Source organism: Patagioenas fasciata, chromosome 1, assembly GCF_037038585.1.
Source record: "Patagioenas fasciata isolate bPatFas1 chromosome 1, bPatFas1.hap1, whole genome shotgun sequence".
Lineage (NCBI taxonomy): Eukaryota > Metazoa > Chordata > Aves > Columbiformes > Columbidae > Patagioenas > Patagioenas fasciata.
The window spans coordinates 140,043,148-140,066,202 of NC_092520.1; the positions used below are offsets into that span (position 1 = coordinate 140,043,148).

Below are 23,055 nucleotides of genomic sequence, written 5' to 3' on the forward strand. Positions count from 1 at the left end.
CAACTTGGAATCTAGATCCTGGAAATCAAACCAAGTTCTTTCTCCATTTTTTAACATAAACAGTAATAATCCAGTGGTCCAATTGATTTCACATTATGTTAAAATGTGCATGGAAAATATTACTTAATCAAAATGCTGGCATTTTACACATTTTGCAGTGCTTATTTCAGACAGCAATGACAAATCTTATGTGCCTAACTTTCTGCTAAAGTCAAAAAAATTCCCCTCCTTTAGGTAATACAGATACCAAAATACCCTATATTACAAACTTTGTTATATGCCAGGACACCAAACAGAGCAAGGACCTGCCTCATTGTAGAGGCCTTCAAATGGTCACAAGTCCTGAGCTGGCATGGACATGTGTAACTCCACTGAAGTCAGTCAAACGGCACTTTGCAACAGCAACTAAGCATCTGACCCGCTGCTCTTTATCTTCTTCTGTCAGAGTATCACAGAATGTCAGGGATTGGAAGGGACCTCGAAAGATCATCTAGTCCAATCCCCCTGCTGGAGCAGGAACACCTAGATGAGGTTACACAGGAAGGTGTCCAGGTGGGTTTTGAATGTCTCCAGAGAAGGAGACTCCACAACCTCCCTGGGCAGCCTGTTCCAGTGCTGTGTCACCTTCCTTTAGCTGCCCCAGAGGCTGTCTTCAATGCCAACCAGCACTATTGTGCCCCCATGACCATGCAGCAGGACCTGGGCCCCCACCATGTGGCATGCTATCTCCTAGAAACGGGGACAAACCTGGGCTTTACACCCGGAACGTGAACCTTCCCCAACCACCCACTCACCAAGGCAGCGCTCTGGAAGTATGACACTGCCTGGTTTTGCTTTCAGATAAATGGAGACAGCTCTCAGTTTAATGGCATAACCACCATCATGCTTGTACCCAACATGTAATTCATCTCCCAAAATCCTGCTGCGGCTTTCAGCATTTACTTCTGCCTCCAGGGACGAGTGCGTGTGCAGGAATTCACTGAACACGCGCTGCTCGCCCTTTGATACATGGCCAGCTCTCACTGACGGTAACAAAAATTATGCACAGTTATTAAAGGATAAGAAAGCACTTCACATCACACATGTCCCAATTGTCTCAACAAAAGATTTTTTTATTATTATTACTGTTTTCATTTTGCAATGATAAATGTTTACAAAGTTTTGCAGCTTGGCCAGGTATTTTTGCATATTATCTTCGCTTTTCTGCTTCTTCCACAGCAAGTTAAAAAATACCTTCCAAACAAAAACCAGCTGAAAAATTACAGTGACATTATTTACTTGTTTTTAAACTAAGCAGAGCCAGTTTCCTACTGGGAAAGATCATTTTGGGAGCTGTTCCACATTCTCTCAGAGCTGCTTTCCCAGTAGCTGAGAGCAGCTCTCAGAGCCTTTTGCCACACCTACATCCAACCTGTACATGCTCGCTTAAGAGAGTTACGTGTACCAGTGCCAAGAAGCAACCTGAGAGGAAATGCTTGGGAACACTCCTTCCACGGGGAAAGAAACTGGGAAGCAGGAGAGCCAGGGAACAGCAGCCATAAGCAAGATGGCAAAAAACAGTAGCTCCTGTGAAGGTCTATAGGCATGAAGGTAAAGGTGGAAAAAGGAACTAATACACTTCTGTGCTACTTGTGTGAAGCTTTCACAACTAGCATTTTAAAATGGGAAAATGCCATAATAAGCTGGTTCAAACCTCAAAATGGCTTCAGACCTTTCTCAAACTGACCATAACGCAGGCTGGGGCCCCCTCTGATTTTAACGTGGTGAGGCTATAGTCACAGCAGCGAATTTAACATGCCCAAGACTCTGGCGTTCAAGCTGGAGTGGCTGCACAGTCCAGGAGGAGATTCCAGGAACCCTCTGGCCTCATCCCTGCACCAGGTCTGGGGACAGCATTAGTGCCAAAATCACACCAGGAGACACTCTTAACAGTTTGCTGGTACAGACCATTGCCTCCCAGTACCCCCGAGCACATGTGAACATGTGTTTATCTATTAGTGCAGACAAAGCAGAATTTTTCTTTTTCTAATGGTCTCATCCTTGACCTAGTGCTTCCACTTTCACTCTTACTACTGACAACATTATGCTCAGCTGGGATGAGGGGGCTTTTTAATCATGCCATAAATATCAGAGCAACAATTCTGCTGAACACCGAAGAGCGACGACTCTCAGACTGTCCTGTCAGCTGTCCAAACGTTATATCACCTACTAAGGTGTGTCTTAACAACAAGCTCTGTTACAAAGAAAAGAGTTTGGCCTTTTACGTTAAGGCCCTCCAGTTCTGCAGCATTCTTTTCAGCTGAAGGAAATGCTTTCCAGGTCTGCTCGTGCAATTTATTCTGACACCGTAACAGAGAAAAGACGCCTGCAAATAATCGCTTTCTATTTGGAGAGCTGGAGTCCTTTATCACTTACGTAGTTACTGGAATTAACTGGCAGAGAAACAAAGAAATCACATCTTCTAGCAAAGCCTGCACTTCAGTGATATGGTAAGTGGAAGAAGGGCATCCACTTCATTTTTCCTTTTAAGTGCATTATTGCTGTACACACACTTATTAATGCTCACATTACAATCCCATAAAATCTATGGGTTTTAAAGATGCAGACTATGATTTACTTAGGAAAAAGGAACGTGGTTCATCCTTCTGGATCAGCGAGTAGAAAAGCACTGGTATTCTCAAACGCAATCCAGGCACATACAATGCACCTTCTCCCTCCTGTGTCAAAGTATATAGCTCATAAAGCAAAGGCAAATTGACTTGAGGGATACAACTAATTCATGTTGCAAAAGTTTTTGAAGTCAAAGCAATCAACTCTAGAAAAAATGCAATGGCATCACTCATTTTATTCCAAACCTTGTGGTATTTGGTATCTTTTCTGTTGGTCTACTTCCCGATGTTGCATGAATATATATTAAAAAAGCCCACTACTTCCACTGAAGAGGAAAAGAGCATGTGTTCCTTGCTGTCACCACTCTCCAGAGAAACGTGAAAAATGGTCTCCAGCTCCAAAAGCTCAAAAACCGGAAGCCCAAGAGAACAAACCCATGCATGATTACTTTTTAAAGTCTCACGATTTTTCAAACACCTCTCTCCCGTTTGTGGGGGATCTGACTCATAATTTTCAGAAGCAAACAGGAAGCACTGCAGACATCTCCAAGTATTTCCTCCCTCTCCACCCTCCCACCCCCCTTGTCTTTTACTTAACTTCTGGATGCTTTATTACTCCTTTTGTTATGACAGCAAAGAAATGGCGCTGCTCTGCACCAGCTCCAGTGTGCTAAGGTACACAAGACCTTCCCTTCTTTTGCCGAAATCAAAGAGAAAGGTGCCCTTCCTCCCCTCAACAGGGCAAAGTGAGGCTTTCACAGAGCCCCTGCTATGCCAGCTGTGAAAGTGAAGCCCCTTCACCGTGCTTCACCCCACCAGTAGCCACCACAGCCCACAGCATCATGTTGGCAGCCCCTTCCTGGCCAGAAGCGAGGGCTCCCAGGGGCTGGCAGGAGCAGAATCACAGAATGGTTGGGGTTGGAAGGGATCTCTGGAGATGATCTAGTTCAACCCGCCTGCTAAAGCAGGTTCACCCAGAGCAGATTGTACAGGAATGTGTCCAGGTGGGTTTGGAATGTCTCCAGAGAAGGAGACTCCACAACCTCCCTGGGCAGCCTGTTCCAGTGCTCTGGCACCCTCCAAGTGAAGAAGTTTCTCCTCATATTCAGAAGGAACCTCCTGTGCTTCAGTCTATGCCCATTGCCCCCTCATCCTATTGTTCAGCATCACTGAAAAGAGTCTGGTCCCATCCTCTTGACACCCACCCTTGAGATATTTATAAACATTTATGAGATCTGCTCTCAGCTTCTCTTCTCCAAGCTGAAGAGACCCAGCTCTCTCAGTCTCTCTTCACAGGAAACATGCTCTAGGCCCCTATTCATCTTTGTAGCCCTCTGTTGGACTCCTTCCAGTAATTCCTTGTCCTTCTTAAATGGGCGAGCCCAGATAGTAAGCTGGTGGCAGGTCCAGCACAGGACATGACCCTCCATGGCACCTCCTTGCAGGCAGCACCAGCCCGAGCAGAGCTCGGAGGAGAGAAACAGGATGAAGAAGTGTTACAAGGTAATGTGCCGGGAAAGTTTTTTTACCTCACTGGGTTTATTACTGTGCTTCCTTTCATTGTATACATGGGGAAAAAAAAAAAATCATTTCCCCTTCTCCATTCACCACCAGGACCTGTCACAACGCTGGGCAAGCAGCTGCGTGGCGCTGGCTGGCAGGAGGCATTGTGGAGGGAGGACATCAGGGTCAACTTCTCTGCACCCACATGAGAGCCCTGACTGCAACATACAAGGAACCACTGGGGTTTTTTAGCTTGCCCTGCTACAGCAATGCAGTTTTTGGTGAGCATGGGTGCCCAAGGCATGCCCTCAACCAACAGGTGGGTGAGAAAGGGGCAAAACCTGACATGTGAGAAAGGCAGGGGGTGGGATGGCACACTGACAGGGCTCGAGGCCTCAGGGAAATGGGGCAAGAGGGGACAGGAGTCCTGCACCTGCCAGAGTGAGGGCGGGAACAAGCAATTTGAGCAGTGGCAGGAGAAAAGGAAGGACCTGGTTTGAAGAAGACCATGCAGCTACTGCAAGGAACTGTAGAAGGTGGTGGGTGATGGAGTAAGTAGTTATGACTTAATCCTGCATAACCAACACTTGACCAGTGTGGTGGGGACCATGGAAGCATGCCATAGAAGGCTACCTGTTTCCCTTCTCAGAGATGTCAGCTCTCTCAGGCTACTCTTTTTTATTTTTCTTAACAGAAAAAAATTAATAAATGGGATACATTTTAGCAGTCCTTCCCAGGAAAAACACGTTCTACCCTTCAGGGTACTTTGCATATTCCATGTCTTTGTGTCACTGTACAGTCTTAAATGCAATTACAAGCGAGCCTGAGACCCTGACGTTTATATCCACACGACTCTGATTCCCACAGTGACTTTGCAGCAGCACAGCTGCCCGGCTACCGGACAGTTTCCCTGCAAGGGGAACCGGACACAGAAAACAAGCATACAGAAGTTCACATCTAGTTTGAAGTTAAACAAATAGTTTGTGCATACAACCCCCATTTAAAAAGTCCTGCTAAAGTCAATCTAATATTGTGCAATGATATTCAGCAGACCAAAACCATTCTAACCTTTTCCTTATCACTCCACAACCCTCTTGGAAGGCTACCTATTATCACAAGAAGTCATAGCCCACTGCCTGGCACATTAAGATTAAAAGCCTGCTCACGGCCTTAGCTACGATTCCCTATTCATTTGTGCTCAGTAAATAATATGAGTCAGCTATAAACTGATCTGAAAAGATAGGGCAGCACCCCACCCAAAAATCAGCTCAATTTTTATCACCTTTTCAGATTTTATTACCTAATCAAAAAGCCAATCAACTATCTCTGTGGTGCAGCTTTGTGTATGGTTAACAGTTCTTCCTCCAAGTCAAACAGCACCACATTGTCTGGGATAATCTCATCCACTCACATAAACAATTAGTCTGCTATATTTTGATTAACACTTCCGTTTGAGACAACATTGAGGTGCTTCAGTCCGAGTGGCAGAGGGTCTGGCCTCCTGCTAAAACAGATATGCCCTTCTCAAGCCTTTTCCCTTATTGGAAATCAGGACTGCCACCCTTGCCGTAAGTATCTTCCTGAAGCAGAACTCTCTATTATTTGACACATGGAAATAAACCAGCATTGGTTTAGGTGACGCCTGACACTTTATGAGTTACAAGACTCATAGATCACAACATTCAATAAAAGGACTAAGTTGACCCAAAGGCAGGCAAGGACAAAAGCAAACATTGGGCTAGTTCATTCATTTCATGTTACAATGTCTCAGAGCCTGTTTCTAAGCAACAGTCAACTCCATTAGCACAAATCATCTACTAAAGTGTTTAAGTATATGAACTTGTATTGCTTAGAGAGAGCTAAGAAGCACTCACATTAACTGTTTTGATGGTGAACATGATGTGCAGCCACAGATAAAAAATGGCTTGCAGAGTAAATACATCTCCGCAGCCTCAGCAGTTTGAAAAAAATTGCACCATGCCAAAAGGTATGATAATCTCTGATACTGCAGTCTACTTACATATAAAACCTTCCCTCAGAACCCTAAATAAGACACCAGAAATTAACTCCTCTCCTGTGATTCATTAAGATATAAAAAGATATTGGTTAAACTTAAATGGATAATCTTTCTTGGAAAAATGGAAAGCGGAGACAAGGATTTATTCTACTGCACGTACGTTGCTGCTTGCTACTCTGGGAACTTAAAAGGAGTACAAATTGTTCCTGCACCTCACAATGTGCAGTTCATCTGGTTGGTCTGCAGCTTTGTGTTAGCAATTATATGAGTTGAAAGAGAGCTTCAGACTTCATTGCTTCTTTTTTCAAATCCACAATCTGAAAAGGTTTTAGAACATACATTTGTTTATTTTTACCTTTCAAGTATCATTTTTTTTTTCTAGGAAATAAGCACTGAAAATAGGTACTTGTTTGTATATAAAGCTCTGTGTTATAAAAAGAAAAGTTCGTCATCCTGAAATTAGAAAAAAGTGTCACAGCACTTACACGCACCAAAGCTGTACGTAAATTCCTGCCAGCCAACTTTGTACAGATCTTGTCATAGCTGTGGAGCAGATTTTCAGCTGACATTGGGATCAGATTCTCTGCTAACTTACCCTGACAACACAGTGTCCAGAAAACACCTGACCGGCAAGCGCTCAAATTCAGCACCTGCAAAAGATGGCATAAATATCCCACTTCCCTCCTCTCAACACAGGGTAGCAAAGGTGGCAGAAATAACATAAGACTTCCCAGTGCCTCTCAGCAATTCTCTCCAGCCAAGACCCACTTGAAAGCTTCTTCAGGAGGGTTAATATGGATCAGAAGTCCAGACACACAGAAATTCATCTGGCCACTCAGGTGCCAGTTTAATGTGGGAATACCAGCCTCCAAAAAGAAAATCCATCATCTCCAGAAGACGAAGAGCCTTTAGCCAGCTGGGGCAGAGTCAAAGTCCTGTCCATTGCTCCTTGGAGAGTCCAGCGTTTACAGAAAGGATCCCATTTACATCTATACCTTTTTAAAGAACCTGTCAGCATCTTCCAGGCAACCCTCAGTCTCTTTGCGTGCACTCCCTATCCGGAAAGATCCTACCTTCAATCTAGTGACTGGGTATTAGAGGAGGAATCAGCCTCCTGAGATAAATCCCTAGTCTAGGTAAGGATCACAGCATCTCCTCCTTTCTGCAAACTAACGGGAAAGCAAAGCTCGTTGGCATCCTGAGACTCAGACTCTCTTATTTTTCAAACTACCCTAGAAGCAGAAGCTGTGCATGATAAGAATGACTCTATAGTGATGAAAGATTAAAAAATTCTTATCTACTGTTTGGGTTGTGTGGACCCCCTAGTGCTCAAATTTTCCCCTCAACATCCTCCACCAACCACACACATAGCACATGTTTTGGCAGAAGCACTGTCAGTGGAGCAAAATATACCCCAGAGCACACCACTGCCAGCAGAAACTGCTCTTTTGGGACACTGGAGCTTAGTAACAGAGACGAAATGAGCTCCTGTTCTTCCATTACTGACACAGTAGATTAAACACTGGAAACAAGAAACTGCAGTGAACCACCTCAGGCTGCATAGCCAGAGGCCAGGACCAAATGCCACACACAGTGAACTTCTAATACTTCACTGAATGTACAGGAAAACTATCCTCCCTCTTCCCCTCTTCAACTAGACTAAATAAGCTACCTCACTGCACTCAAAAGGATTTAATTCCATTTTATATGGGATTATAAAGACCAAGAACTTGTGGAAGATATTCAAGGTCTAGCCTACAAAATTCAGATCCACATTCCTTCTGGCTGCAAAGTTGGAGAAAAAATTGTGCCTGTTTTTTAGTAGAAATAATGTGTGCCTTCATCAGTCCTTAGAAAACAAGCACTCAGATTTGATCCGTCAAGCTACCATCACATAAAAACATCCCGCTCTTGAGCGAAAACAGCCAGAACACAGAAATTTCAAAACTCCTTCAACAGATAACATCATCCACCAACAGAAATACCCACAGCCAAGGCACAGAGACTACACCAACAGTATTTGAAGACATTTCATCACTCAGGCAAGTCTGGGAATACATCATCTTCGGTATCCTCAGAGGACTGAACTGACTGCAAAGAAGAGCTGACAAGATATTTTCAGCCCTTTTGGGCTAAAGGGATAAAATGCCTTTAGTTCTTGTATGACCTCTGCTAAACTGAAATAATAGATTAAAAGCAGCTACAGGAAAAAAGCTTTCTTTCACTCCAGCTTGCTGGAAAATCTTCATTCTTTAATCTGGACATGAAACTCGTCTCTTTAGTCCATGCACTTGTCACTACAAGCTAAACCATTACAATACATGTATCTCAAACTACAAAATAAATAAATAAATAAATAAAAGCACAAAGTGCAATTGAGACTGAATTCTCCTGGATTCCTTATGTCTCACAACCAGTCAATCCTTGGACCCCATACACTTTCCCATAAAAAAATGTTGAAGAGACGTTCATGTTATCAAACAGGTTCGAACAAGTTTTTCCAGCCTAATGTTTGATCTTCTGCAGAGTTCGCATCATCTCAGAATTTCTATATAATAAAGAGATTTGCTTAATATTGAAACAAAATAACTTCTGGAATACCAGTCATATTTTTATCCACTCCCGCTTCAAGTCCCTCAAAGGCAATGGGATATAGTGCCCTAATTTCCTTAAGTTGATAAAATACGACAACTGAAGGTATAAGTCCATAATGATCCTTTCTACCACACCCATCAGACTGTAAGCACACCGAGACAGTGTATCTTCTATGGAAGGCTACAGTCTCAAAGACTTAGCAAAATACTTTGAATTTAAATTTTTCTTTGATCCATAGATGGTTTACTCTTGACTCTGAATATAAAAAAATCATTCAGCAAAGTCTCTTCTATTTCCAGTGCCCTTTGGTGCCTGACTTCACAAGCATCAGGCAATTTTGTGAAGTAAGTCATGACTATGTCAATGGATAGTCATAACCATCAATTTTTTTGGCAGAAAAAAACTAAGTTCTTCAGCAACACACTCCATTGATGCCCCCACAAGATACTGTTGCACTGGGCCTCTCTCTCTTATCTATCTTGCAAACATCACATTTCCTGCACCATTTTCCACATCCTGCTTAGACTACACAACCATACTTTTTTCAAATCAGCTGTCACTCTTGCAGCCCCCCCAGTTTCAGCAGTTTCAAAGCCACCATACAATTTCTGAATAAATATAACCTTCTATGTACTATCTCATTTCCAAACTCCAAGCTTGCCTGATGCAACCAGAAAACCTTGATCTTGCCACTTTGAGGGGATATGACACGTTATGATGACTGCAAGAGTCCATTATTTCCCCAGATGCTGTCCTGGGAAGGCTTCTGGCTGCTCTGGTGTCCATTCCAGGAACAATACACTCTTGAAGTTGATGATTCAGGAGGTTTTGCATCTTCCATGGTAGGTTTTTCAAGTTATGGAAAGGAAAGAAAAAGCGCTCTCTTTTTCAGCAGAGTCATTCCTTGAAATAATCCTTTGATCTTCTGCCTAAGGCAATATCTGCAACCAGCCTCCAGAAAGTTCATTTGGGTGAGGCATCAATGCTACTCTGCTGCTCCCAGATCTGTGAACGCCTATGAAAGCATGGCCCTATTAATTCCTACAGCCACATGGACTGCTAGCCTCAAGATGCCTCAGCATAGTCTGTTCTGACCACGTGCATCTTTCTTAGATAAATTATGATGAAAACGTCTGAAATTTTAAGCACCAACAAGAGTTCTCCCCAGGTAGTTCAAATATTTTATAATACTTCGTCACCTCCTAAACTCCCCTTTGTCTTCTCATACCTAGATTTACGCACTTGGATAACTGATTATTACATCAACCAGAAGTGATCTGCAAGATCATTCCTAAAGTCAAGTCTTTGCTGAGGCTGAAACTCAAAGCAATTCAAAGCTTTCCTCATCTATATTTTGTGGAAAACCAGATCAGAACCACAGCAAATACATTTTTGACCATCCCACTGACTGACTTGCTGTTTGACAGCAGGTACATTGCCTGCTCATTTCCCAAACATGTCCAGACAGTTTTTAATTGCTGCCCATTAGAGGTTTCACTTTCACCTACAAATCATCATTTAAAACATTCACTAGGAAACCTCTTTGTTTTGACTCCTTCTGGTGCACCCAGTTCTTTTTTTACAGATGGCATTTTTATTCTTGCTTTAATGCTATTTGCAAGGCTTCCAGTTCTTGTATTAGAAATCACATCAATTCTCTCCAGCCTCTTTTGAGACAAGAACACTGGTCACAAATTTCCATTTTGAAAATTGGACCCATCTCATGGTACCAGGTTATCATCGGTCAGAAGCAGTGATGTCAGTTCTGGAGACTTAAGGGCTGTTTCCACTAGAAAGAAAAGTTTTAACTGGTGTCAGGTATTTTCTTGATCATTTATTCAGAAAGAATTTATAAATTCTTGTTTGCCTGGACACAGCAGAAATCAAATGGCAAGAGTTTATCTGACTACAGTTTTCAGAGAGAACAGTGCTCAGTAGAATACTCTCATTTTTATTTTCCTTGGGTCAATGTAGCAGGTTTTCTCAGCCTATGACAGAGCTTTTGTTCTATGTTCTCTCTACTTTTTTAACTCACTTAGACCTGTATAGCTTGCCCTGTTGATGCTGAATTCCTTTCTAAGAAGCTTCTTGGGTAACACAGCTCAGCTTTTACTCGGGCTTTACCAAGCGTATGAGCTTTGGGTGGTGATTTCTATTGATTCAGCTATCTGCACGTGGAAAGGAGGAAGGATTTTCTCTCACCTTCATTACAAATGAAGAACAGTAATTATACCTACCAGTGTCAATGAGGTTCCACCCAACGTATGAACATGACAATAATGCCAGCAATCACATGCTTTTCTTCTTTCAATGACAAAGCTCATTTCGCATCTTTAGCCATATACTTAAAAAAAAAAAAAACAAACACCAAACATGTTTGACACATGGAAACTTTAATAAACTAACTAGTTTCGTCACAGCTTGCTTAATGCCAAGGCTTACCATGAGATAAGCCAATATGAAATCATTTACGCAATTTAGCATTGAACATTTTACTCGATCAACATTTATAAAAAGAGCACTGAGCGAGAACTTAGGACACAAATTTCACAATTTGCCAACAAACTTCTGCAAGTCACTCGTCTTCTTGTGTACCATCCCTTAGTACAATAATTCTCCCTAAACATACTTTAGATCCATGGTTGAAAACTCAAACAAACACTGTCCCACTTCCAGCTCAAGTAAGATGATTCTATTAAGAGCAGCCTAATCACAGCAGACAGTTTGATCTGCCATAGGAAGGAAATGGACCAGATGAAACAGTCTCACAGACCAGGAATTTGCCTCCACCAGCCTAATGCACAGTACTGCTTCAAATGAGGTGTTACAACAGAACTGTACAATTAATGGTTTTACTATATCCTAGATATTACATGGGGGTTGGGGGGGAAATTAATACAAATTGGTCCTTGCATTCAGTTGCAGAAAAACCTGTTCAACTACAAAAGTTAATACAGACAGGACTTACTGCCTACCAGGTGCTGACCTTGTTTTGTTTTTGCAAGAGAAGTCACTGCCAACACAACACCTCTAACCCAAATCGTGCAGCCGCCCAGGGTGCGCAGCAGTGCCCTCTCTGACGAGCCAGATGCGGCCTCTGAATGGTTCCATGGTCAAATCCCAATCTACCCAATTAGGGCTCCTGACAAGCTAACCGGGGAAGCAGAAATCTGAACTCGAATGCTCTTCAGCAAGTTTTCTAAAAGTTGCTTCGTGACATTTGCAGTTTTTAAGTCTGCAGATTTGCAGGTGTAGGACCTACATCTCAAACCATCTGTACAGGAAATAATGTAATGGATCTTTGCTGCTATTTTGTTACTTTTCCTGAATAAAAGCATATTTATTATTTAACAAACTCACCTACAGCCTGACACAAAGGAATTATTACCTCCTCACCAACAAGAGGAAAAAAAAAATAAATTCACTAAATTTTCTCTACATTATTTTGTACTTTTATCATTTAAAGGCAAAGGTATTTTTTCTGTATTCTAATACTCTTAATACTGATGATAAGTAGTAAGCTACAATGACAGTAATGATTGAAAGGATATCAACAAGTATACTTGAAAAATTTTATTCAAAATTTGAACTTCTGGTATTTGCTGAAGTATTCAACTTTACTGTTGTTAAGGCAACACTAAAATCCAAAACATTTATTAAATCAGTTCCTTGCTTATGAAACCTGCGCAACCTTAAAGCTCAACTAAGTTCTACCTTCAACCCAAGAAGCATTACAGACATTGCCCTACCCAATTTTTATATCAGCAAACCTGATGTAAAACCTCATTTTACAACAATGAATTTCCACAAAACTCTTCACTTAACCTTAACTTTTCAGGAATCTGTAAAGAGTTGAGTTCACTAGGTCCTATTTTTCCAGTTCGGAACAAGTCCATGCACTGGCACCCTTGCAAGTGGCGGACGGCAAGGAGGGGACGGTGCACTTGGCTGAAACCGAGTCTACCTTGGCAAAAGGCAATCACCAAAGTCAGAAATTGTCCAAGATATCAAAGTAAATACTACTAACAAGCAGATAATTTTTCTGACTCGGCAGTTTGTTTGTTGGTGGTTTTGAATGACGGAGTTTGTACATTTTTTTAAACTTTCTGCATAGCCTTAAAACTTTTATTCTTTGATCAGAAAAATTGAACTTGCTTAGTGATGCATTTCAACATTATTCACCACTCAAATGTATGAAGATCTGCTCTCAGTGTTTTCAAAACTGATATCCAGTCTTTATTTATTGTTTCTGAACAATAAAAAAATATTAACTAGATTTAAAAGGTGACTGAGAATATTTTAGCAAAGCACACTACTGATTGAGTCATATCTGGAACAACTGGTGAGGCCATCAGAAATCCAAACCCAGCTAACTTTAAAATGACATCAACAAGGTCACTCGAAAAGCATTGTTTCCAGTCTCAAGTATTCACATACCATTACTTAGTTGACCACCCCACCAGCAAACCATGTGCTCTGATTTAAACTTAGCAAAAGAAAATTACTTCTAAACACAGGGCACTCCTTACACACCTTTCATTTCCAAGCTTTTCCCCACATCCATGAAGGACAGCCATTCACTTTTTCTTAAATAGATGCTGAGGATATCTAAAAGTGATAGAGCCCTGGGAGCTGGGATTTACAAATACAGTCAGGTATTGCAAGACGTAAGATAAAACCATAGTGGTCACATTCAACTTAGCTGCCCTCTAAAGCTGCCTAGTTAAATCTTCCACATCACAGTGCCCAAGATTATACCGCTACACAAAATTTCACAGGCATCAGGATGTAGACGTGTGCACGCTGGAGCCAGAGGAAGTTCCCCAGGGTGAAATGAAGCATGTTCCACAGGGGTGGCTGGGGATCCCTTGGTGGTTTGTGCCTCCTGCTCCTCTGGCTTTCACCCAGAGCACCCTCAGGAGGGCAGGCAGGCAGCTGGGTGGCTCAGAGCCTCCTGCGCTTGGCCTCCGTCTTCCCTGCACACAGGAACACCAGCACATATTTACACTGAAAAGAAGAAAATCCCTAAGAACTGGGTTGCTGTATTTTAACTGTGGGCACCAGGTAGAAAAATTTGGGGCTTACGTGAGTTTAAACAGTTGTTTTCCTAATCAGGCAACTGCATGCTTTCAGCTGCCTCTGCAACATTCATTAACTTGTGTGTGTCAAGTGCAGGAAAAAAAAACTTGTTTGAAATTCAAACAAGCCTCTCAAAGAAAATCAAGATAATTTGTCCAAGCATTGGATCACAACAAGTTTCTGTATTTTGAGATTCATATAAAAAGCCTTGTTTCATGGTTTGTTTGTTGATTTTTTTTTTTATGACATTGATTTTTATCTGTCAGAGGTCAAAGAACAAAGACTTGATTACTCTTTGTACAAAGAAAGCTGTAGTAAGCCTAACTTGTAGCGTCAAATGATAGCAATGACACATGGCTATGCTCTTCCAGCCTTCTACTGCCGAGTAATTTCATATAGATTTCAACACCATGCCCTCAACTCGTGGCAGTAACAGCCTAAAGGGGCATGTCAAAATGAACTAGCCAAAACTTATTATATAAGAAGATTACTGGAATACCACAATTCATTACATATAAGCTTAGTTGTTACGAAAGTATTGGACATTGCATGCATGTAGCAAGTCAGTCATGCACTGCAAACAATCATAAAGGACCATGTCAGTAAGGATGGGGGAAAAAGCAATCAGGGATATGGTTTGCACAGTCTGCTCAAACTTTATAATGACAATTCACTTAGTTTGCTCAGTCAAAAGGTAAAGCTGAGCAGAAGAACCAGGGCTGCAGAAGCTCTGGAAGGGGTGGCTCATTCTCAGGTACACTGCAGGACATCACAGCAGCGCTCACATGAACTGCAGGCTGCCCAACCCAGTCAACAGTTTAGGGTCCTCCTTCCTTTATTATTAAATAATAAATAAGAATTGTTTTTAAACCACGTGCTTTGGACAGAGCTTTGTTTCTATTCAACAGCAATCAAGAAAATGCAAACAAATGAGCATTAAGAGGTGGACAGAGATTCAGGCACAGAATGATGGTCGGAAAAACAGTATTGGAATGACAAGACTACTCCTGACACAATCTTTTGGCTACTGCACCCAAAATAGCCCCCTAAAACCTCAAGCAATGCCTAATACGGGAAGACAGACATGAGGAAGAAAGTTTTTACAGTGAGGGTTGGTAAAACACTGTCCCAGGTTGCCCAGAGAGGTGGTAGATGCCCCATCCCTGGAGACATTCCAGGCCAGGCTGGATGGGGCTCTGAGCACCCTGATCTAGTTGAAGATGTCCCTGCTCATTGCAGGGGGGTTGGACTAGATGAGCTTTGAAGGTCCCCTCTAACCCAACCTATTCTATGATTCTATAAAATAATAAGTATGTTTTACGCCTGTGTTTCTTCTTGTCTTTTGCTTTCCTGGTTTAACTGTTTCCAATTTTGCCAGCAAAACCATTACCTTGCTAGAATGTAATTTATTGGTTTAAGTTTGTTTCATATTTGAAGCGAACTGAGGTAGTAAAAGCAGAAATGCTTTTTTACTTCCCCAGATAAAGGGAAACACAAGTAAAGTCATTGTGTAGCCAAAGCTGCTCTGTGCCTTCCAGGAAAGGAAGTTGGAAATCCCGGCAGCTGAGATTTACCTCCCACACAGCTCCAGGTCAGGTTGGGGCCTCTGGCAAGGGGCAGGTACCAAGACAGCCCATGGGGTCATAGTGGTCTGAATGAGGTCCTTCCTCAGATCACTGCTGTCAACAGCTGAGCAAATTACCAAGAAGGCAGAGAAGGACAAGCCCTCCATGGTGGAGGAGAAGTACATCTGGAGACAGATGCTGCAACTCAGGAAGGCTCTTAAAACACAACTGCAAGGTACTTGTTTGTTTGTTTCAAAACAGGGACAACTGATGCATTTTTGCTTACCCTGTTCTCAGAAATGCCATTTTACTTGAAACTCTCCACACAAAAACATTCAGCCCCAGGACCTCAGCTCCAAAAAGTCAAGGTTTAGCACCATTATGAACAGCTAAAACCAAGACCTACGACAGGAAGCATATACACATCTATGTAGCAGTGGGAACTACTGTTTCAAGTAATTAGATGGAATCAGATTTACAAATAACATAAATGAAGGTTTAAGAAAATCAGTCATAAGAGTTATGTCTTTAATATGATTAAAATATGTCTGTCTAAATAAGTGACAAAACACAAGATAGACAAGGAAAAAAGTGAAGTCTTGAATTACCATTCATCTTCCTTTCTCCATTTTTTCCATAAATACACCCTAATCAAGTACATGAAAGTCACACTTGAACTTCACCCTTTTCCCTTTTGCACAAGAAGTAACAGACCTTTCATAGCAAGCAGAAACCAGACTTTCAGGTGGATTAAATACATGTGCAGAGGACATGGCTTTGTGCTATTGCCCAACAAACAGGTTCACACTTCATCGGAGCATCAGTGGCCGCTGGCACCGTTAACAAAGAGCAGCGAGTTCCAAACACCTCACAATACAGTAAAACACCCGACTGAGCAAAGGTTCATGAGCTGCTTACAAGACAGTGCTCCAAGCTGGGAAAGTCAAGGACTTGATCTGACTGTTCTGTGGCACTTCCAAAATAAAATATAGGACAACTTTGGTTTCTAGTGAGTCTAAGGACCATGTAAAGACTGTTTAGTTAATCTCATTGTCTAAAAGGAAGTTAAATCAGACTTAAAATCATGCAAGTTAAATAATCTCCCCTCTATTTCCCAGCTACTCCCTGCGTTACCCATAGCCCAGCTGGGAACTACACAAGTTGTAAAAGACATATCACTATCCAAAATTCTAGTCCTCTCTTCTTTTTGTTACTACCATACAGCTTATGAGTAAACTCACTCTAACATTAAGTCAGTTGGTTCTTTCCATAACCCAAATTTTCTCTTCACTTTAGTTTGATAATGAGCTCTTTGAACCAAGGATATTACATTTTTGTGCACAGTCTCATAAATCATAATACCATAATTAAGTCTAATCCTATGTTCCTTCACACCCAAGCTGTGCTCTGTGTGCACGTAAAACTTCTAAAACAAACAAACCCCCTCCGGGGTTCATTACTTGCTGCATCCCCATAAGGGTGCTTTGCAGAAAGCTTTGTCTCATTGTTCATTTAAACACAGCACTGTTAGAATATTTGAGATGGGCATCAAAATAAGTTCGTTATAAATGGCAAAGCTGGAGGGGTGCCTAATTGCCTATGTGAGTGAATAATTACAGAGGATTTAAGCTTTGATATATGTATTGAATTGCAAGGTATGCAAGATACAGAGTTATATTTTTATGTCTACATCTCCACTTACGTGGCATTTATTGCAAGGTCAATGAAGGTATTTAATAATGCATATAATATAGCTTATGCTTCAGAAAGTTATCCACAAAAAATAAATACACCATATAGCTGAAGAGAGTCATATAATGGGCCAAATTATGCTCCCAGGTACATTAGCATAACTTTCAAAGCAGCTGCAGAATTCATACTAGTGCTTGTGCATTAGGAAGATAACCAAGAGAACATATTTGTGAAAATGCTAATCCTACACAGTATTAAAAAAAAAAAAAAAAAAAAAAAAACACAAAAAAAACATAACAACAACAAAAAATAAATACGAAACACACAATCAAAACTGTAAAATCTCATTTGTGCTGTCAGCCCAGAGGAGAAAGTACTCAGGTATTAAAACGCACAGGTAGTTTTGCCCACAGGAAAGTTGAAAATCATCTTTCCTCTTCAAGGTATTATTTGATTCTACATGTATAAGAATTAAATTACGAGTAATTGTATTAATAGTTATGCCACCCTTACTTTCTTCAGGCTTTTTATTCTTTCCTGCCTAATTACATTTTGTCAGCTGGCATAAGAAGGAAAAATTTGCTATTAATTAAAGGATGTATACTCTGTATTTTAACCATAGCTTATATTTTCAGATAGTAAGAGACAAAGGTAAAAAATAAGTGCACTGATGAAAATACTACATTGGTGTGTTGTAAACATCATCAGTCACTACATCTTTTCTCTTAGCACCATTCCTGAGGCCACCAAGGGGACACATTTTAGCCTTCGTTGTATTTGGAATATTTTGATATACGGTGTTCCATAAGCACTTTCTACGTAATCTTGTCTCTTCACAAAGTATGCCTGACTCAGTGTTTGAAGTCCAACTACCAGAAGACAGCTAACACACAAAAGCCCAGTGAATGAGCCTGAATAAAACTGTGATACTTATTTCAAATAAGAAAGTTCTGGCAAGCACTTCCACAAATTAAGAGGAGCTGTTCAAGAAAAATCAACATTGAGCTCAAGTAAACGAGTCCAAATACTCTAGAACACACTTTGTGCTACTAATTAGAAATAAGTCCCAGTACCCCTTGTCGTCCATGGCCATATATTACCTGGCAGGCAGCTACTGCTGCATGCTCCGTTAATTATGTTCCATGAGGTTTCTCACTGCTGTTGCAAAGAAGCACACTAATGTAGGCAGGAAAGGAATCCAGCTCTGATGGTGACTAACAGGCCCATTGTCAAACTTTCCAACAGCTGATGCTGGCTGCTGTCATTACTTACTTTTTTCCACCTCTCCAACTGAGAATACCTTCTTCCCCTCATCGTACCGATAGGTGATTAATAGCAGCTCTGATTCCCAGCATGCATCATTGCCAACATTTACAGCCAAAATATCAGGGAAGGTGGTCTCAACATTCAGACAACAGGACAACTTAAGACACCAGCATTCATTCATTGCCTAGCTCTGTCACAGACATCCTGTAGGACACAAAGCCTCCAACTGTGCAGAAGCCATAACACACTAAAAGCCCAAAAATGGGGAAAACCCCGCATTATTAGCACAGTTCAATTAATCCAGTACCAATTTTATCTTGAAATGGTAGTAAGCTACCCATTAATGTAAATTCCTTTTCCCAAACATTTCCTTTTCTGTAGTAAATTGCAAGACTATCAGGTTAAATATTCAAACGCATTCTCCTCTTTAAAAAGGGGTGGGGGTGGAGCTCAGAGAGCCTTGAGATTGAAAAAAACAGATTACACATCACCAGCTCTCAGAGCAGCCTCCAAATCCAGAATAAACCCAAAGCAGGGGATTGCTTGGACTCTCAGTATCAAGTATTCAAAGACCTGCAGCAGCCAATGGAGACTGCTGAGCCCTAAAACCCTCTCCTGTACCATCGCCCGGAGATGTCCCTCTCCACTTGGGATCCACAGCCTGGAGCATCCTCTTAGAGACAGGTAGTTATACCTCTTCTTCCAAAACCTGCCCACACCCACTCTCTTTTAAAATACAGGTAACAGGACGAAGAATTCGGAGCAGCACTGCCTGACTTCCCTGCCCCCATCCCACGCTACAGCACTAAGCCCAGATGCGGAAGAGAAGTTCAGTTTCCTCTTCTGAGAGGGATCAAATCTGTCAGCAGAGCCCCCACGCTCACATCCAGCAGCTGCTTACAGTAAGTAAAGGAACAGTTCAGAGACAAGGAAAGGAGCACAGGTTACTTCCAGCTCACAGAAGTGCCCCAAACTTTTGGCTCCCATTTACAGCATCTCGTTGTTTCAGTGACTCTCAAAACTTTCTGTAGAGGCAGGTGTGGAAAGGCACCCCTGCCTTTGCTTAGCACCACTCAGCATGCTCACCTGAAAACATAGCCAAGAGGCGCAGATACCTTCTCTCCTACAAAAGGAGGTTAGGACCTGCTAGTCTTGGAGGTCCTCACTGCAGGAGAGGAAGATTTCCACAATCAGGTTCTAGTAGATATTAACCTGATGCTACACTTGATCTGAATAGCTCAGCTGCATCTTTCTCTCAGCTTTAGGTTTCCTGGAGAAACTGAGCACATGAAAATTTCTGCCTTAGCAAGTGAGCAGAAAATATTCTAAAACACATGAAACAGCCTTTGGTTAGAAATCTCCAGCTCAAAACTAATCTGTTGAGCTGGTTCAGCTCTTCAAGGAGTAAGGTTTGCTAACGTGACAGACCTCCCCGGCTTGGAGAGGTGCTGTGCACTTTTTTTTATCTTATTTATAGAATGGCCTCACTCAAGCTTTGTTTAAGAAACAATTAGCCTTTGACAGCTTAAAATAAACAGGACTCTCTCCCTGCTGCTTAGTCACTAGTCCTTAGCTGGATTCGAGTTGTTGCAACCGCATGAGACTACCCAATGGACTAAATAGTGCAAAAGTGACACAATTGCCCAGCACCTTTCAAAACAGCACCCTGAGCAATAAAACGAGGACCTGCATCAGTCAAATGAAGTGAGCAAGCAATCATTCCCACTCCCACCCCACTTGGACCTTGCTAACAAGAGGCACCTCTGGAAGACAGGGCCACTTCTGTTCAGATGCTTGCGCTGAACAGAGGACCTGCAGGAGTGTAGGAGATGCAGAAGTTTAGCAAGGGCTGCACACCAAATGTGCAGCTGGGCAAACGTCTTCCCTGAATGTACAGTTGTTTTTTCTGCCTCTTGTGTCGCTGCAACTGCTCCAAAGGCAGTAATTGCAATAGCTGGCACAGATAACATGACTTGGCATCACAACTTCAAATTTCAGTCCAAGCCCTTGTACCACCAGCAGAGGGGTCAGCATTCCCATTTAGCAGACATGGGAGTTTTCCACTGGTGACTTCACATTTCCTTCAAGGCCTTCAGCTCCTTAAATCCAGCCTCCTGGCTCTGCAGCTGCCTTCACTGTGCCAGGGAGTAGGGCACAAAAAAGCTGTATTGAAAAGCCAATAGAGCTACAGCAGCATTCTTGAACTCCTGGCCTGCTGCTGAAGGAGACACACACAGGAGTTCTGTCTCATCCCAGGTAGTATTCTTGAGCTGGGTTAGCTGGTTCTTGCTAAAAGAAAACCTGGATAGTCTGTCAGTTAGGGTGTTGGCTTGAGTTCAATTATTTCTTCTGGTAAAGAGCCTTAGGCAAGCTTTGATTTTGGCTTCCCATCTATAAAACTGGGGGTAATTCTCCTGCCCTAACTCCAAGGGATGAGGGGAGGATTAGTGGTCTCAGGACGGCAACGCAAGAATGTCAACACATACTCAGGCAACACGCAGTTGTACAAGCACCAGTCACCAAAGAAACATCCGTGACCGTAGACAAGCAGGTGTTCTGTGAAATGAGGAACTTTTCTCAACATAATGACAAGTAAGGCAAATCTAGCTTCCTCCAGATAACAGAACACAATCATGAGACAGAAGAACAACAAAACCAAACTACCCAACAACAAATTATGCCAAAAAAGTAGTAGTGCTGGGCCTGCAAGAATAAGAAACAATATGCAGGGCTTAACAGTTCCAGAAAGGAAACATTTTCAGACAGTATATAAAATTCAGATAGTCAGAAAAACAAAAGAAGATGCAAGACAAAATAAAGAGTCACGATAGCGAAGGCGCAGAATCAACAAATGGAGGAATAAACCACGAAAAAACACTTGTCAACAGATGAAATGAGTGAACAGCAAAGATAAAAAGTAATAATAAGATAGAAAATACAAAGGACCTTGAATATTGTTTCTTTATCCAGTAACGGTACCCCACCAAGTACCTTAAACGTTTATTTGTAGTATTTTAATAGCACCCTTACTTCACCATAGAATCCCCCATTGAAGATATCTCAGGATACAGGCAGCCTAACACAACATACCAGAGCGATACCCAGGTACATGTTAATTAGCATCAGATCAGCCTTTGCAAGTTTAACTGTTATTCTGAAGGTACAGCTAATGTTTAAGCAGCAAACATCACCGATACTTAACCGGAGTTTGAGCTGCCTTGTCAATTGGATCATGACAATTCATGCGGCGCAGATGTTTCCATTGACAAAGGTTTAGGGATGTGCTTACTTTGGACACGCCAAAGTATGAGAGGGAACCACTGCACCCTTGGAACATGCCACTACAACCATACTAGGTGACATCAAGGTATTCCCAACATCATTCACTGTGGTTTTCTGTTTTCTGGATTCCAAAGACTTTAAAGAATTTAAAGTGGTCAAAGTTAATAGAAACCTCGAGCAAGCAAGAGTAGTTCAGTGAAGCAGACACTGTTATACTACAGCTCTTCACTCCACAAAGAGCAGCTCATAGAAAAAGCATCCCCATTAAATTAAATCTCTAAGTATCTGATTATTAAGAACCGCAGGTAAGACTGCAGGCAAACATAAGCCAGAAGTAAAGGGATGCACGTTTAACGTAAGCATGACGATGAGCAAGAAAGCAAGGTTTTGTCCTTCATATCACCATCCAAAATTCTAAGACGTGCAATAAAAGAGAGCACTCAAAAAAAAAAAAAAAAAAAAAGCGAAAATAAACGACTGTAGTAACGCATCTGGGTGCAGCACAGGACTATGTCTCCAGAGCAGGCTCTGGCAAACCCCGGGTATTCCGGTTTGGGCTGGCCCGGAGGTGCAGCCCCGGCGGGACCCCCACGCGGAGCCGCCGCCGGGCACCGCCGCCGGGCACCGCCGCCGGGCACCGCCGCCGGGCACCGCCGCCGGGCACCGCCGCCGGGCACCGCCGCCGGGCACCGCCGCCGGGCACCGCCGCCGTCCGGGCCCCGCTGCCCCGGGCCTGTGCGAGCACAACTTCTCTCATTCCTCCCTTCTCCCTCGGCTCATCACTTCCTACTTTCCCCGCTCCGCCGCCGGCCGCTTCCTGTGCTGCAGAGCCGGCGCTGCCCGCGGGTCGCCGCCCCGCAGGGGCACGGAACGGCCCGGCACAGCCGGCACCCCTCCCAAAAACACACACACCCCCCACCACCAGCCCCCGGCCCCTCACTCACCCCAGCGTGCTGATGAAACCGTTGACAGAGCCCTCGGCGTACAGGGACACGATGTCCCCGATGTACAGAAAGCTGGACATTTTCTCAGACATTTTGGCTCATTTTTAGCCGGATTTCGCACGCCTCCCCTTCAAAAAAAAAAAAAAAGGGAGAAAGGAATAAAGAAATTAAAAAACACGATCCAGGGGAAGGCTGAAGAGACGAGGCGCAGCGGCTGTGGCGGGACGAGGGCGGGCGCTGAGCGCTCGGCGCTGCCCGGCGGCGGGCGCGGGCTGACAGGAGCGCGGCGCCGCTGCCCTCCGCGCACCGGCACGGCCCGACCCGCCGCGCCGCCTCCTGCGCCTCCGCCCCCGGCCGCCTCCGCCTCCCAGGGCCGCCCCGCCCGCCACAGCCGCTGCCACCCCCCGGGCAGGGGGCTCGTCACCTCCGAAGCGCGGCCGTGCCTCGGGCTGTGGGTCAGGCCGGGGAGGGGCGTGCGGCAGCCGCGTTTCCTCGCCCGCCAA

General features: G+C 43.1%; 1 protein-coding gene across 3 annotated transcripts in view; it reads right to left on the minus strand.

Moving 5' to 3' along the window:
• The window catches only part of ITPR2 (inositol 1,4,5-trisphosphate receptor type 2), a 278,837-nt gene extending 255,984 nt beyond the window's left edge, over positions 1 to 22,853 (minus strand). For all 3 annotated transcript variants that reach the window (XM_071816102.1, XM_065845412.2, XM_065845403.2), the window contains exon 1: positions 22,553 to 22,853. In XM_071816102.1, the coding sequence (XP_071672203.1) occupies positions 22,553 to 22,644 (92 nt within the window). In that variant the 5' untranslated portion in view covers positions 22,645 to 22,853. The remainder of the gene's footprint in view (positions 1 to 22,552) is intronic.
• Positions 22,854 to 23,055: the final 202 nt, after the last annotated feature.